The sequence below is a fragment of the Zosterops lateralis genome, assembly GCF_965231275.1.
Source record: "Zosterops lateralis genome assembly, chromosome: 9".
Lineage (NCBI taxonomy): Eukaryota > Metazoa > Chordata > Aves > Passeriformes > Zosteropidae > Zosterops > Zosterops lateralis.
The window spans coordinates 5,583,165-5,600,765 of NC_139769.1; the positions used below are offsets into that span (position 1 = coordinate 5,583,165).

A 17,601-nucleotide genomic window follows, 5' to 3' on the forward strand; every position below is an offset into this window, starting at 1 on the left:
ATTGTATTTTGCAGAGAGCAGTTGTGCATGTTGATGACCCAATTTGCCACAGACCCATGCAATGTAGGAATAGGAGATTTCTGTCCATAAATGTCACTGAACAGTGACAGCACACAATGGGACTGTGAACACCTTCTTGGAGCCTGGTGAACTTGCTCCATTAATTATATATTGATGTCTCTGTATGTACCTGTTAGGAAGGTGAAAGCATCCCAGAGCTGAGATGGATTCCTTTTGGCATGGTATTTTCCCAGTCTGGACTTAATTGGGTTGTGGTTATTTCCATTTTCTTCCATGGCTCTGCTGTGCTGCTCACCTGCAGTGTGCAAGGAAACAAGAAGTAAAAGATAAATGAAAAATTTGCCTTTAAATTGCATTATAGACTGGAGCAAATCAGTTTTCCTTGTTCTGGTGAGTCCACCATCTCTGAAATCCCACGGCTCCTGTTTAGCAGTCTTCCTTAAGGAGAGAACTTTCTGTTCAACTTTTGTAGGTCAATTACACCAAGAAGAAATATTTTCTCTGACAGGAAACCAGCTTTTCCCAACCTCTAATTCAGTTCTACTTTCAAGAGTCCATTTATTCTGTTTTTCATTTCAGCACTTGAGAGCAGGATCAGAGAGGTGGTCTTGGATTAGAAAAGGCCCCAGAAGAGGATGGGGGCTGTTGCTTCATAAATTGCACACTGGGGGCTGCCAGCAGAGACTGTTGTGGGGGATGTATTTGTGGGAGGACTGTATCTCAGTGCTAATGGAGTATCTCTGACAGACTGCACTTCGGTGTTTTCTGGAATTTTTCACATAGATCATTCCTTGGAGCTAGATGGGAAAATAGTACAGTATTTCAAAATAGCTGGCCCCTGGGAGATGAGAGTCCCCAAGCATGAATTATTAAAGTTCTGAGAGACTGTTCAGAAAAGTCAACATGAACCAGCACTTGGGGAAGAAGGCGTATGCTGGAGAGAGCCCTTAGGTCCCTTGAAAGTTTCTCACATGTGGCAGAACAGCTCAAAGCAGCACCTCTCTGATGGGATGAGATGCAGAGACACACACGCTTTATCCCCAGGGCTCCCCGTTCATTCAGCCACTAGCTTTGAGTCCAAATGATCCCCCAGCGTTGGTTTGGAATAACAAAGAGCAAGAAAGTGATACAGTGGAGGCTTCCTGTCTCTGAAGGCACTTGTGCTCTACAGGGCCAGTACCAAAACTGATAGAAATGGGATAATTTCTGAGGAAATCTCTTAATTTTATTCAATCTCACAGCTGAAAGCCCCCATTTGTCATAGGTGATCTGTGTATCCCCTACAGGTGTTAATGAATGCTCGATGAACAACGGTGGCTGCTCACACATATGCAAAGATTTGAAGATCGGTTACGAGTGCGAATGCCCGCCTGGATACAAGCTTCTGGATAAAAAAACGTGTGGAGGTAATTGACATGCAAACAGCAGTCCCTTGTGTTTCACCATAGAGAGACGTGATTATATTCACTTGAGCATTGCTCCATCACAGATGGTTTGATTTCAAGTTATTGATGGGTTTCAAACACTCCTTTCAGACATAGATGAATGTGAGAATCCAGACGCTTGTAGCCAGATCTGCATTAATTACAAGGGAGACTACAAATGCGAGTGCTACGAAGGATACGAGATGGACACCCTGTCCAAGAACTGCAAAGCTGTAGGTAAGACAATGCCACAGGCACTGAAGCTCTGCTTGCTCAACAGCACAACTCCGATAAGAAAACACGCTCGCGAGGCTGAGGCAGGGGAACGGAAACAAAAGGAAACACGCAAGGCAAGCAAAGACATTTCACTGTGAGCTGCACAGAGCTGCTGCAGCAACAGCAGATGCGTCTCTAGGCAAGAACCACTGATCGTGCAGATCAGAATATTTTAACAGTGTACAGAGCAAGATTGCAGTCACTACTTGGCTGTTTGAAGCTGAAACTAGAAAAGAAAGTCTCTTGACAGGTGTTATTGAAAACAGTGCAGCAAAAACATTTAGTAGTATTGAAAAAAAGAAAACATCCCGATTAAAACGGGGTATCTGAGCCACCCCTCCACCCTCCCAGCTGTAAGTCACCAAAATCTGGGCCAGGATTTTGTGCTGAAATGAATTGAAGATGAGGCTATTCCCCAGAGTTTTGCTTGTGGCTTAGCAGAATAGGCTGTCCAAGCACCAGGCTGTGTTCAGGGACCACAGGGGTGCCTGTGTGTGGCAGCACTGCCTCTGGAGCAAGTTGCCACTTGCTTCCAGTGTGGTGTAAAGCTTCTGTACAAACAGAGCTACCAGTAACTGATAGTTCCACTGTTGTTTGAGAAATGAAAGCTGAATCCAGCCCTTGGGACAGCTGCTGAAGTGACAAATGTGCTGATTTTCTGTGTTAGGCAAGAGCCCGTACCTGATCTTCACCAATCGCCATGAGGTCCGTAAAATAGACCTGGTGAAAAGGGACTATTCCCGTATCATTCCCATGCTGAAGAATGTGGTGGCACTGGATGTGGAGGTGTCAACAAACAGAATTTATTGGTGTGACTTGTTCTACCGAAAAATTTACAGGTAAGTGGCAAGAGAGGATGTGTGTGTTGGTCCTTTCCCAAAGCTGTGTTCCATCTGTATCCCCTAAAGCAGCCCAGAGAACAGTGCAGGGTACAGGGCACCTGAGGGCTTTTCTGCCCTCACAGGATTACCTGTTGTGACCCAGACTTGGTAGTCTTTTCTGAAAATTGATAAAGACATCAGAGGGTCATGCAGTTATCTCTTTGATAATACAGGGTGACTTTTCATCAATTCCAGATCCTGCTGCACTCATGCAGTTAAATGTAGGCTCTTATTTCCTGAGCCATGGACACTGCAAAGCAGGGCCAAGGCTGCTGTGAGTGCTGTATGGGAGGCCACTATGGACCTGGCATCTGGAAGTACAAAGCAGGCAAATGATAGGAGCAAGGAGGCAGCAACACAGACACAAGCTGCTGCCCACTGTAGTCTCTGGTAGACTGGATTTAAATTCACAGCACCAAACCACAGTACACGTTCTGTAACTCTAACTCTCATTCTCACTCCTCCTTCAGCTGTTTTTATGGCATCAATCACGGTTATTATGTGCTGGGGCTTGTGAGTGTGCTTAGCCAAAAGAGCATTTAATTTATGTGCTGAAAATCCCCCGTGTATATTCTGATTTGCACGGCTATTGCAGCTTCTGCAGTGGTCTGCTCTGGATTCCAGCTAATGATCAGGCACAGGCTGACTGGTGTCAGCACGTGGGAGCCAGGCCAGGGTTTCTGCAGGCTCTGGTAGCTCCCATGCCCTGCAGGGAGGGATATCTGCCCAGGCTGTGCTGGGTACTGACCACCAGCAGCAGGGCAGGTACCCTGAGGGGCCTGTGGGGCTCTGAAAGTGGGGAGATGGTTCAGAAGAAAGCTGTCAACACTCACTGGGCCTGGGCAAGGGCTGAGTTTGTACACAGAGACAGTACAATTATCCAAGAGACTGCTCCTGCAGCTCTCCAAAAGCAGATATGCTGGGAGTCCCTGGGAACAAGCAGTCTGTGGTTGAGAGGCTACTGCACGGTAAAAACTCTGGTACAGGAAGTAATTGCTGGCAGGAGATCCTGTCTTTCATAATGGTCACCTCACTACCTTTCCAGATTGTCCTGTTGAGGTGATGTCTTTTTTGGGGTGTCAGATCTTGTACAGTATTTAGTTACTGGGAGAATTGACATGTCACCTGGACTTGAGCCCTTCTATTGTGGAAGCTGTGGGAGCCTCTTGATTTGCCTCCTGTGCAGGCACAGGCGGGAAAGAGGGAACAAAACTGTTCCACTGGTAAGGGATTACCTGGAGCTGTGCACTGAGAGCACGGGGTGCTCATGCTGGAATACTGGAGTCTTGGCAGCACTGCCAGATGCCCATACAGCCCTGAGGTACCATTCCTGTGGTGTTGGGTCAGAGACAAACAAAACTGTTCTTGTAGGGAAGATGTAGCAGTGTGCTGGTCATCCAGGCTGACTCTGCATGGCCATTCCAGCCCTGACTGCAGACTGTAAAACTGTCAGGGATTCTTGGGTTTAGACATTTCATTTCCAAGGCTCTAATCTGATATTGGAGAACTCAGCTCTCATACAATTCACCTTCTCATTCCATGAGCAAAGGCAGGATGAGCAGTGAAGCATCTTCCGATTTCAAATGTTTGGGGTGAAGGGCAAAGCTTCCTGCTTTTTTATAACTGTTTTAAGATGTACTGAGTTATTCTAAGAGCCACACAAAGCTTCTACAAACAGTGATGCAAACTCAGAATAACTAATTTCAGTTCACTCAGCAGAATTGCTATTGAGAGCAGAATCAGCCTGTGTGGTTGTAGGAGCAACATTCCAGTTATTTATGAAACATCCATGTGGAGTCTGCTGCCTTTCATTATCATTTTGAAAGATTTTAAAGCTGCCACTAATATTTAGTGAACATTTTGTTTGTATCTAGTGAAATCACTTGCCAAATTAATGCAGCTTCATGAATTCCTTTGATGAATCATAATTAGCTACACAGCTCCTAATTCTGCAGTACATTTAAGCACATTTATTGCATGCTCAGTTCAACTCTGTTCAGCAGAACCCTGGAGATTATATTTTTCATGTCCATAAATCCCATAAATCAATGCTGTTGAACATGCCTGGAAGTCAAATGTTTTCCTGAATTATGGAGTAGGAAGCAGGTAGAACAATTAAATGAGCAGTTCCCTACTGTGGAAATGCAGCTGGACAGGAATGGGGAAATAAGAGGCTGTAGGAGAAAGCAGAAGGTTGCAGGAGCACCATCAGGGTCCCTGTGTCAGCCAGACTGCCCCTGGGTCCCAGCTCTGGGGGCTGTGTGGGAGCCCTGTCACTCCTGTCCCTGCAGCGCCTACATCGACAAGGCGAGTGACACGGCCGAGCAGGTGATCCTCATCGACAGCCAGCTCAACTCCCCCGAGGGACTGGCCATTGACTGGGTCCATAAGAACATCTACTGGACAGACTCTGGAAACAAGACCATCTCAGTGGCCACTGCAGATGGAAGCAAGAGGAGGACACTTTTCAACAGTGACCTCAGTGAGCCCAGAGCCATTGCTGTGGATCCCACACAGAGGTAGGTGTGAACACCACAAACCCCTTTGCCAACAGAGACATTCCAGTTGCCTTTTTGCCCCTCTGAGATACCTGGGGATAGTTTTCATCTCCCCAGGATTTCAGATGCCCTTTAAGATACACCCTGCAATGGGACTGTGGAGATGCTTTAACTAACCCTTGGTAAGGTCCCTGCTGTTAAAGACAGTTCAGGGCCAGTTCATGTGTTCAATGGGCCTGAGCTGGTCCTGGCACAGAGGCTGTGCTGGGAAATGAGATCTGTCTGATTTGTGTTTGGGCTATTTAGATGAGTGAATGCCAGGTTCCTAACAGGCACAGCAGGAGAGTTTTCAGGGGTTAGTTACTGGGGTTAGATGCTGCATTCCAGTGCAAGTTCTGTGGCAGATTACCCAGTAGGAGAGCTGCATGTGTTTCCACCAACAGAATTAACTGCTATAATAAGAAGAGAACCTTAGGACACCTACTGCAATCAGCAGTGCAGGTTCCTTAGCTGGAGTCCAGGTTATTGGTTTCTTACCTGTGCCTCTCTCAGGTTCATGTACTGGTCTGACTGGGGAGACGAGGCCAAGATCGAGAAGGCCGGTCTGAACGGCGTGGGGCGGCAGGTGCTGGTCATCGACCACATCGAGTGGCCCAACGGCATCACGCTGGGTAAGTGCCCAGGTCAGAGCTGCAACACACACTGGGCTCCAAGGAAATCTGCTTTTATTGTCAAGTAGGAAAACAAAATTATAAATGCTCAAAGGCACCTGCACACACAAATCCTAAACGGGGCTGTCACTCACAAACATGAGTTCCCTTATTTCAGTAGCATAAATAGAAGTCTTGTTGCAGTCAGAACCTCATACTGCAGGAGCCTTGAGCTGCTTGTCATTGTGCCCTAAGGCAAAAGGAATTTTTGGGGGAGAATGCAGAGCTGTGACAAACCTTTAGAAGTCTGTAAAGTATCTTAATCCTTGGTGTTAAATCCAGGTGTCTCTGTACCTGGGCCTGTCTCAGGAGCAGTGTGAAGATCCTGCACTTGACTGATGAATGATGCACAGGGAAAGGGACAGGCCTGCAGAACCCATTCCCTGTCACCATTCCCTGCCTGTCCAGCTGCTCAGGGTGAATGGAACCCATCAGAGGGCTGTGGTAGTTCTCACTGCCACACCAAGCAGCAGAGTGGGAAGGAGGTTTTGTGGAGCAGCAGGGAACATCCTGCTCTGGAGTTGGAGCTCTGTGTGTTTAACACCATGCAGATGTGAGATTCTCTGTTTGGCTCTGAAAATGCTGGCTGTGGCAAGGATGGTGGAGGAAATGCTGCTGCCATTACATACTGCTGAAGTGCAACTGCTGTGAACAAATGTTATAATTTAGTAATTAAGAAATTAATTAAAGACTTGTTTAATTATATAACTTGGTTTTCTGGCTCTCATCCACTTGCATTCTGTTCAGTGAATCCCATCCAAAATGAGTGAATTTTCTCCAGAAAGAGAAATGCAGTGCTTAGCACTCCAAATAACATTGGATCCTTTCCTCCCACTCTTACCTGCACCCTCCCCAGACCTGGCTGGTTGTGGTAGGACTGTCCCCACCAGGAGATTGTCCCAGCCTGCAGCATATGAAGGGTTTCTGGGCCCAGGATTCTTTTTCACTGAAAATGTGTGAATCGCACAGCTCCTTTAGAGAGTGGTTTCATTGGAATCTCAGTAGTTGTTCTCCAGCAAGAGCCCAAGGCCTGAACAACCCTGGGAGGGATGAAGCTTCTCACTCAGGCACTGATGGAGAGAATCTGGGAAGCCCAAACTGCTGCTTCCCTGCTGCTCCTGGTAACAAAAGAACCTCACTGTACAAGGCTGTCAGTCAGGCATTCCCCACACACACACAGCAGAATGTTCCTCCTTTTTAATCTTATTTATAGGGTCTTATCCCAGCATATCTGGGCACTGATTCAAAATCAGAACTAGTGTTAAAAAAAAAAAAAAAAAAAAAAAAAAGAGGCCCAATAATAAAGAGATTAGTCATGCTGCCAGCAGGAAAAACATACTGGGCAAGAGCAAAAGAGTTGCAAGAGCTGTGTGTAATTTTGCTTCATTGTGTTTTACTTTCCAGATTTGCTGAATCAGCGTCTCTACTGGGTAGACTCCAAATTGCATACACTGTCCTGCATTGATTTCAATGGCAGCAACAGAAAAGTTCTGATCTCCTCTGTGGATGATCTGAGCCATCCTTTTGGCTTGGCAGTGTTTGAGGTAAGAGTGGAAAACGGATGCAGAACAGACTGGAGCCTGTAAGAGGTCTCTGAGCTCTTCCTTGATTAAAAGCTCTGTCTTTTGCCCAGCACAGAGCTCAGTGAGGGCAGTCACTGCTACATAAACCATTAACTTTGTGTGGGTTCAGCAGGGAAATTGGTGTCTAAAGCCCTTACTCAAGAGCAAAGTGTTACCTCATGCTTTTACCTAATGCAGCACCAACCAGTGCATTAAATGATCAGGGGAACAAAGGCTTCAAATTTGGCACTCAGTGTAGGTAAGTTACAGCAGAGAAAGGTCCAGTTGGCTTTGGCTCAGGAAAACCCTCATCTCTAAATCCCTCATTCCTCCTATGTGAAGTGTGATACCTGGGCATCTAACTTCAGGCATAGGTTTCTCCAGATCAGTGTTGCTCTTTAGTGCTATCCCTATCAGCAGCATTTGGAAGGATCTCTTAAATTATTTCACCTCTATCCATCCTTTCTGGTATGAATGGCTGAGTAGAGTAACAGACAACCCTTGTGCTTTTGCTAACCTGCTCCTGTTGTCCAGCACTGTGGCTTTCCTTACAGAAATACACAAAGGTTTATGAGGCAGCAGCACACACAGATGACCAAGCAATTAAACTGTTTGGTAACTATGATTCCTGGCCACCTCTTCCACAGTAGTTCTGTATCTTCAGTCATAGTATGCCATGCAAAAGATAGTAACATAAAAGAGAAATAGGTGCTCAGCTTCCAGGTGTGCTCTAGGCACTGGCCTCTCCACAGATACCTGTTTAATACAGGTCTTATCTCAGGACAGGAGGAAAAAATCAGCAAGGTAACAATTGTTTCTAGTACAGAGTGTGTGGCCTTTGCTCACGATCTACCCCAGCTTACAAAGAAAAAGCAGTTCAGAAACAACACAGATGCAACTTTTCTGTACCTTACCAAATTTCTGCTCCCTCACCTCAGTCTCAGAGCTACTCAAAATTACACAGCACTCTGTAAACTTGTAGGAGTGCTAGACTTTTGAACATTGTCCAAAACAGAAAAAAGCTGCAGACAGAAGTAGTGCAAACAGAAGGTGCCCCAAGGTAGGAACATGATGCACTGACTTTGTGACTGCTGGAGTTTAATCCAACTTGAGTAGGATTTGAGCAGGGCAGTCAGGAATCTGTGCATTCCCTGCAGGACAGAGTGTTCTGGACTGACCTGGAGAACGAAGCCATCTTCAGTGCAAACAGGCTCAATGGCTTGGACATTTCCATTCTGGCAGAGAATCTCAATAACCCTCATGACATCGTGGTGTTTCATGAATTAAAGCAGCCCAAAGGTAAGAGGTGCCCTCAGGATGTCATGGCCCTGAATCAGGTTTGTTTGAGCTGGCAAATGAAATGCTCCCTTGTTGCTTCGCGTATCTGTCTCTCAGGTCAGCTCAGCGTCAGCTGAGCCACCTGCTAGCTGTGATACGCCCAACAGTACCCTTGCGTGGGTCCTTGGCTCCGCAGCCCCTTTGCCTTAGCTGTCTCGGCCGTGATTTGAAAGAGGGGACACTCCGGAGGCTCAGGGAGAAAAGGTTTTATTCGGGTAACTCAGGGGGCAGCCCCTGGTTCCAGGCCTGTGCCTCTGGGGAGTGACCCCGGGCCTCGGTTACCGGGGGTTTTTGTTCCCCCAAAATCTCAGGGGTGGACACAAGTTACAGAGACCAATCACACAAAGCCAGGTGGGTAAGGTCAAAATGCAATACACAACATTAACAAATCAGGTGGATTTGGGATGTGGCCCTGGGAGACTCACCAATCCCTGTCAGACACCTCTCCTGAAGGTTTGGGGTCTGGGGGATGGTGGACATGTGGGGGAGAAGTACAATGGGATGGGGGAAAACACAATAGGACGATCGAAACCCAGGGCAGAGGATTAGAGTTGTCTTGGCAACTCTTACCAACCTCTGATAAGCACATTCCAAGACAGTAACTTTACCTGGCTAGGGTTAAAGTCCAAATCACATCAAACCTACAACTAAGAAACTTATGATACTATTCCAGCACCCCCACACTCCCTGATGGTTCTTGATGAGAGAGAATGCACAGGTAATAATGGGAAATCAATGCCTAATGTTTGAAGTTCCTGCGTAATTAATCCAGCAGCAGCATTTATTGAAGAATCTGCAATTTGCTAATAGCTGTTTAATTAGCATCTTTGATAACAGTGAGTTACTCTTGTCACTGTGATGCTTCCCATTCATTATGCATTTGGGAAGTTTTTATAGTACTTTGTAAGGCTCCACTCCACTGTACAAACTGTAAAGATGGTTAAGCAGCCTGATAAATTGAGGGTAGGGAGTGTGAGAAGGTCTTTTCAGAGGATCTGATATTTCTTTGCCAAGGGCAAGAAATGAATAATGAGAAAAATGACTTGTCTTTTCTTCCATCCTTGAACAGCTCCAGATTCCTGTGAGCTCAGCCCCCAGCCAAACGGAGGCTGTGACTACTTGTGTCTTCCTGCACCTCAGATCTCTCCCCATTCCCCCAAGTACACGTGTGCCTGTCCTGACAATATGTGGCTGGGTCCTGACATGAAAAAATGCTACAAAGGTAAATACAATCACATCTCCATTTCACTGTCCCAACAAAATCATACTTACAGTGAATATATTTCCAAATGGTGAAAACACAAACACCAACTCCTGTATTCTACTCTTTGCTGCCCTCTGAGCACAGAGGCACTGTGGTGTCCTTTGTTGAAAGCTTGCTTATTTTGGAAAGCTTAACCAGAAAAAGATACAGCGGGAAGGGGGAAAAACAGGTTAGGGACCAGCACTAGAAGTGTGAATAGTCAATAAAACATTAAAATCATTTACTCATATATTGATATATTAATTATGTATTCTATATATGTAATATATACTTCTATCTATCTATAGATAACAGATCTGGAGAGGCCATGCTTCTTGCTGATAATATCCTAAAGAGATGAGTTCAGCTTCACTGTAGTTTTTCCTGACATGCAATGAGTTCCTGGTACAAATTCAGAATCTTAGGAGGTTCTCAAAAACCCCCACGTTTGTGAACTTCTTAGCTACCTGCAATACAGAGTGCTTTTTTTAATTAGTATTAACTAATCAAGCTGTGCTTCAGGAAATCATTTCTGTAGCTTTAGGCGGAGAACTGTTGATTGTTTGACTATCTGGGAAACAGAATTGGAATTTGATTTCTGCTGCTCTTCATTAAACATAACAGTCCTTCCCAGATTTATATCACCATTTGTGATTTGTTTGGTGTATTTGCTTTAACCAAATTTCATCACTGCTCTTGGTTTTCAGACCTTCCAACCACTGCGACTCCTGTAGTGGTTTCCACAACGGCAGCGTCGCGCACTGACGGCACCACGACCATCACTGCTGTACCTGGCACTGCCAATGACACCACTGAAGTTGTCCCCAAAGCTGTACCAGAAGCTACAATCACCACCCCAAGTCTTCATTTACCTTCCACCACATCCATCCTGATAGATTCTGAGATGACCACTGGAAACAGCAATTTATCACAGCACTGTAAGAGAATGAGATTCCTTTCCTCCTTCTGTATCACAGCTCCTCATGCACTGGTGGGAGGCCTGACCTGATGTCTGAGCTCAGAGGGGTCAGGGACAGAGACAGAGCAGGAGACATCAGCTCCTCTCTCTGCAGGCACCTGGGTTACCATGGCTGCTGTCATTCCAGTCACTTGGGCATGTCAAGGAACTTGTATCATCAGCTTTTATCCAAGGCACTTGAACAGCCATGAGAGTTCACATGAGCCCTTGCCTTGTGCCCAGTACTGGCTCATCCCAGCTTCAGTGCTACAGACACTAGAATGGATGATTCTGCAGGTGCTTCACCTATTTTAATTGTTTAATTATTAATGTGATCCAGCACAAGTTCTGGGTGAAAAATTTCCCCTGTGCATCTTTAGTGCTGCTGGACATGTGGAATCACTACAGCCAAGACAAGCTGCCTCTGGTTTGTGGGGCCGTGCTTGGCATGTTAATGTGGCCTCATCATGACACAGGTTTGAAGTTTTGCATTATTTATCAGAAGAGCATCCCAGTGGAGAGCACTAATAGGCTCTCCTCAATGGAACACCAGCCTCCATCTCAGAGCTAACAGGCAATCCCTCCAGGTCCTGCTGCCAAGGCAAAGCAAAAAGGCTGAATTGCTGTTCAAAAAAAATAAAAAAAATTCTAGTTCTGAGAGAAGATTTTGCTCTGCAAGACCTCAAACAGAGAACAGACATGGATGTTTAAAAACAGCAAAATGCTGCTTTCCCCCAAGTGTTTCACTGTTTCCATTACATCTGGAAAGCAGCAATACACCACCCCTGGCTGTAGAACTGTACTGTGTAGGAAAAGCAGAGTCCAATGGCTAAAATGCTTCAGTTCTCTTTGTCCATGTTTCTTTCAAATGCAGTAATTACCTTTTTAATAAGCCATGGAAGCAAGGTGTTTTTATTGTCCACTTTGGAAATAGTCTACCTTGTTATTAAGTAAATAACTACGTAATGGAACAGCCTGACACATGGAAGTATTTAAAAGTTGAATGAATTCATGTATCAAAAGTACAGTTAGTTCCTCCTCTTGCAACTCCTGATATTTTAGCAAAAGGAAATCTTCTGTACTGATACCCTATATGAAAGCTCAGAGCAAACATTTTAAAGTATAGAACTTGAAAGATTATATTGAATTTTTTAAAATTATATTTTCCTCTAATTGCTTTTTTTCTCTTGTAAGTACACTATTGAGTTTAGGGACCATTCCTGCATGCTGGGGCAGGCTGCAGCAATGAGGAATAGATGTGTTCACTAACCCCTTAGCTGTAAATAATAAAAAAAGGAAAAAATTAAACAGAGAATTTGTGCAGATGGCTTTGAACTACATTCTTTTTGTGACAGCTCAATAAATCATTAATTGTGTCAGTACTAGAAAGCATCAGGTGTTCTGCTGTGGATTTTTAGGAATGCTATTCACCATCCCCTGATCTCTGCATGGCATTTCCATTAAATGTCAGGTTTTTAAAACTGGTCTTTTTTTTTTTATGCTGGAAAATTGAGGCCCAAGCACAGTCACCCATTTCTGGTCAGAGCTTCTCTGGCCTGGACCAGAGCTCTGGGGTGTCCCTGGTGAGGCAGCAGCACTGCAGGGACCTTGTTCCTCAGGAGAAGGAGCTCAGCTCAGCCCAGATCTCTGTGCGCTGCTCAGCATCACCAGAATAATTTTATTATAAAACGTTTTGTAAATTCTTTAATTGCAAAAGCTTTCTGATGGGTAGAACAGCACGGGTACTAACAGAAAACATCCTTTAAAAGCAGCAAATGAGTTAAATGATCAGAACACTTCTGTAATTACAGATGCAAATGATGATGAAGGCTTCGGTTCCACTGTGACAGCAGCTGTGATTGGAATTGTCATTCCTGTGGGTAAGCAGACTGGATTTAACCTTTGAAGGAGATCACACCAAAATGCAATAGCAAAATACTGTATTTACCACAGTAAATACACTTTTCAGGGGTGGGGTGGGAAAGAGCACAGGGACTTCTGATTTGGGGAAAGTAGCCCAGCTTTGAAAAAATGTTCTGAGGATGGCTGCCAACGTGGGAACATCCCAGCAGATCCATGCCTGCCTAACAGCCCTTTCTGTCCCCTCTCCTCAGTGGTCATTGGCTTGCTGTGCATGGGGGGATACCTCATCTGGAGAAACTGGAAACGGAAGAATACTAAAAGCATGAACTTTGATAATCCAGTTTATAGGAAGACAACAGAAGAGGAAGATGAAGACGAAATCCACATTGGGCGAACTGCCCAAATCGGACACGTGTACCCAGCAGTAAGTACCTGAGGAGGTGGCTGATGGAGAACACTAATTCTGTTCAGAGTTCCAATACAGAATTTAGATTAGTGTTGCTTATTTACCACATAATGACAAAACCCAGAACTTCTTTAGTATCATTGATTAGGCAGAAGCCTAAACTTCTGGCAGCCCATGCAGTTGACTTAGAATTTAGTGCTCCATATCAGATACTCTGTTCAAATGAAGAATAATTATCCTAATCAGAATACCAATCTGACAAATTGGTAAGGCTCCCTCAAGAGCTGCCTCAGGATGGGACAAGTGATTACTCATCCTCTATTGGATTCCATTATATCTGTGCTTAGGCTGCTACCAAGTGTCCAAACTATCCTAAGGATAAATTGGGTTTCTCTACAAACCAGGGAAAATATTTTCTCTATATTAACAGTATAAAGAAAAGTCACATTCCTCACAAGGAAAAGTGAATGAGATTCTGTAAGAAAGTAAGGAAAAGGATCCTCCATCAGAGCAGCATCCCTGGGGAGTGGAGCACTGGCAGGTATAAGTGCATTGTATTTTCAGAAGAGAGCAGGAAGATCCAGAGTAATGAGTGAAGGCAATACAGCTCCTCTAGGGGGAGGCAGGTGGGTGGATAATGTCCTCTGTCATCTAAAGGTCTCACACAAGATCACACTGGAGAAAACGCCATCCCTTACAAGGAATTTTATCCAAGACACATGGGCAGGAAACTTCCCAGCGCTTCTTTAGTAACACTTGAGCAAGTGACCTCATTTGAGGAGGAAAAAATCACTATAATAGACTTGTCACCAACACAGTAGGGACAGCCACGAGAGCTCTAACGAGAAATACAAGTTAGCACCAGTATCACAGTTCACAAGAGTGTGTTTTTTCCCTCCCCAGCGTGTAGCATTAAGCTTAGAAGATGATGGGTTGCCGTGAGGATGAAGATGCTGCTCCAATCATCTGAACACTGAACAAATCTGCTTTGGGTCACAGAACCTGCTTCTTCTTTTTGATCGTTATTTATGTTGCAGAAGGGTAACCACAAAGTTATAATGAACTGCAAACATCCAAAGGATGTGAGAGTTTTGTATGTATAATCTTTTATACACATTTTAACTTGTTGCACTACCCATTTGTGATAGTGAATAAGCAACAGCTGAGCTACTAACTCAATGTACATAACCAGCCAGGCTGAAGGTTCAGTAGCTATTGCTTTATTTTAAGACTATATTTATAGATATTTTGTAAATATGTTGAATATGCTTTGTGGCTATCCATCAACATAAGTAAAATAAATTCTGTACAGGCAGTTTAGAAATATTTATTAACAAAATCTGGATTATAAGATCTGTTCTGTAAATATAGTAGAGGAGTGAGAGTATTTATTTTTTGTATGTTTGGCTTGCTGTGCATAGATTATCTGTGTATATATCTATCTGGAAAAGATAGATATATAGGTATATAAATATATACATATATAAAAAATATATACATATATTTTAAAACTACTAGCCTACATTTATGAAAATTAGGGATAATTGAATTTTTACAGGATGTTTGAGAAGTTTGCTTTGAAATCTAAAGACACAATATAAGAAAGAGCTGTAGTGTAAAATAGCTGAGCAGTGAAGCACTCCAGAACAAACAGATCCTGATTTCCATCCTGGTTCTTAAGGGCTGCTTTTACATATTCCAGTCTATTCATGAAGAATCCATTTAACTGGAGAGCTATTGCCTACAGCATTTCAGTCAGGAGAAACTCCTACAGCACCCAGGGGTTTTGTGTTGTATTGTTGCTTTTTTTACAGCTTGGTACAAATCTGATTTGGTTTTTGTTTGTTTGTTTCTAAATGTAAATCTAAATGCTTTTCCACACTGGGAATCTTGCACCTCTTAAATCAGCTCAGAATTAACAGGAACAAAGATTTAGCCATATATTTCTACACTCCCAAGTGAGCACTCTCCCTGGTTCACCAGGAAAACTACACAGTAACAAAAGTCACTTCCTTCCCTCCTTGCCCTTGTCCCCTGCTCATACTGATTAAAAAAAATCCAATTTCAGGAGCTGCTGTGGCACACACAGAACTCTCCCCAAGTCCTGCCCAGGGCACAAGCTGCCCCATGGGAAGTGTCCCAGAGCACTGGGCAAGGAGGCCAGAGCAGGTTAAAAACTCCCAGCCTTTCCAGTGGCTTTGGCTGGGTCATCCTGCACCTGGCAGGAAAAACACTTGGTTTTTCTCATCTCATTCCTCTAGGATTTCCTGGGAATTCTGTGGGAAGTGAATATACTTACCTCCCGCTGCACAATGGACTAGTACCTCCCTGAACTGTACCAAATCCTAGAGAAATCTTCCTCATGTTTTTATGTCAGTCCAAGCTTTTGTATTTGACTTAGTAGAAGAAACTCAGGCTGAGTTGGTTTGGGTTGGTTTTTTTTCCTTTTGTTTTCCTTTCTTTTAGAATAAATTCACAGAGTAATGTGAGCTGGAAGCTGATTCTTGACTAAGAGAAGGAAAAAAGTGTGTAAAGCCCTGGTATGCATTACAGACATAACACATACTCTCAAATGCCTCATGGCCTGCATTGATACAGAAGTAATCAAGCATCCTTCTAGTCCAAATTTTAGATTTTAAGGCAGTGACAAAATGAGTGAGATATCCCATTATTGTTTTAAAGTATGAAGCTCTCTTTCTACAAATCCATGCACTGTGTGCATGAAGAAAAAAGCTGAGAAAGGCTGTATGTGATAACACTGTAACTAACAGACGAATGTAAATATATATGAAAGTTCTACAGTTTTGATACTTTTTTAAGAACACACAAACAAACCTGTATAAACCAAGTGTAAAAGGCTGCAGGTTTTTTCAAACCGTTGTAAATGAATTCAATGTGCAGTGCTGATTTCAACCTTTACAGATTTATAACTACTGAGAAGTCAAACACCAAATTTGTTTTTTAAGAAATTAATTATTTTAAATAATGGTTCAGATTGGTAGGGTGATATTTAACATTGTAATCATTTCTGCTCTGTCTTGTCATACTGAAGTTCTGTTAGAGTAAGTTCTTGCTTGGTGCCTTTTGTGTTTCAGTTCTTACCTTGCAGACAAAAGGCCCAGGGAGGGGCGGGGGGGCTCTGTGTAACACTTGCTGTACTGGAAACCAAATGAACACGTTTGTAAAACAGTGCACTGTTTCTATAGAAAGATTAAATTTTTTTATCTGGGATTACTGAACTAATTACTTTGTGGTGTCTGAAAGGGGACTGTGTCATATTTTGGTCTGAGTTTTCCCTAACTCTCAACTGCCCAACTCCAGAGTGGGATTTGGGAGCAGAGCTGTGAGATGCAGCTGTTCAGCTGCAGTGTCACAACAGCAGCACCAGGGACAGTTCATATTCCACAACAGAGCACTTGGTTCTGAACTGTCTTTTTCTGCCACGTTGGTATTGGGTATTGGTCATCTGCAAATCACATGGAAAACAGCACCAGCTTCATTTCCTTCAGCTGAACAAGTCCATCAGTGATGTAGCTGAGTAAAATCTCCTGTGGTACACCAGTCCTTACCCAGTGTGAGAAAACGTCCCAGAACTGAACAGTGCCCACAACACAACTGGTAGAGTTACTAACCTGAACTATTACATGCTGGACTATTCAACAACTAATTGCAAACAATTCAGTTTCTTCTCTGAGCTTTTGATAAAACACCTACAGAAGCTGCAAAACTCCTTAGAGCCACACTTACACCATCTAGAAAAAAAAAGACAGAAATACTGCTGTTCTTCTTTTAAACATACAAACAGTCCCTCCCACGTCTCTTGAGAAAATGAAATCCTGGATAATACAATACAATAGTACACAATACAACCTTTCCCCACCACATGTTATTTAAAGCCCTTGGAAGCAGTGCATTTATTGAAATTCTCTTTCAGTCAATTCTTGGTCCCAAAGGAAGCAGCCAAGCAGGTAAAACTTTTCAGGCACGAAGAGTTATTACCAAACTAATATGGACTGATGTACTGGTAAATATCAGTGGTTTAATTTTCTATCTAACTGAAAATGGGTTTTTCTTGCTTCAAAACATTCTTCCCTTTCAGTTAAGTATTTTAGCAAAGTAATATGGTAACAAATGGGAAAAAGTGAAACAACAACAAAATTCTCTCCAGGTCTAAACAGCAAGGACAGCACAAAATAAAATTGAAAGAGCTTTGTAAGAGTCCCAAACCTACCTGGGCATTGAGGTATGCCTCCCAAAACAACTCCCTTTTTAAATTATTTATGCTGTATTAGCAATAAAATTATGTTTTTTGTTTCACTTCTTACACATAGTAACTGTACAGTCTGAGCTAATCCACACCAACCCTGTTCTGCCTGCCCCCATTAAGATGCTCTGTGGACTACAGGGACTCATCTGTGTCC

At 43.6% G+C, this 17,601-nt stretch overlaps 1 protein-coding gene across 1 annotated transcript in view; it reads left to right on the plus strand.

The window, feature by feature from the left end:
* The window catches only part of LRP8 (LDL receptor related protein 8), a gene marked incomplete at its 5' end in the record, with an annotated part of 170,039 nt that extends 155,907 nt beyond the window's left edge, over positions 1–14,132 (plus strand). The window contains 12 exons of the mRNA XM_083868076.1: positions 1,308–1,427; positions 1,557–1,682; positions 2,389–2,560; positions 4,894–5,121; positions 5,653–5,771; positions 7,215–7,354; positions 8,530–8,671; positions 9,780–9,932; positions 10,661–10,891; positions 12,723–12,791; positions 13,026–13,198; positions 14,084–14,132. Of these exons, the coding sequence (XP_083724202.1) occupies positions 1,308–1,427; positions 1,557–1,682; positions 2,389–2,560; positions 4,894–5,121; positions 5,653–5,771; positions 7,215–7,354; positions 8,530–8,671; positions 9,780–9,932; positions 10,661–10,891; positions 12,723–12,791; positions 13,026–13,198; positions 14,084–14,122 (1,712 nt within the window). The 3' untranslated portion in view covers positions 14,123–14,132. The remainder of the gene's footprint in view (positions 1–1,307; positions 1,428–1,556; positions 1,683–2,388; positions 2,561–4,893; positions 5,122–5,652; positions 5,772–7,214; positions 7,355–8,529; positions 8,672–9,779; positions 9,933–10,660; positions 10,892–12,722; positions 12,792–13,025; positions 13,199–14,083) is intronic.
* Between the last annotated feature and the right edge of the window lie 3,469 nt (positions 14,133–17,601).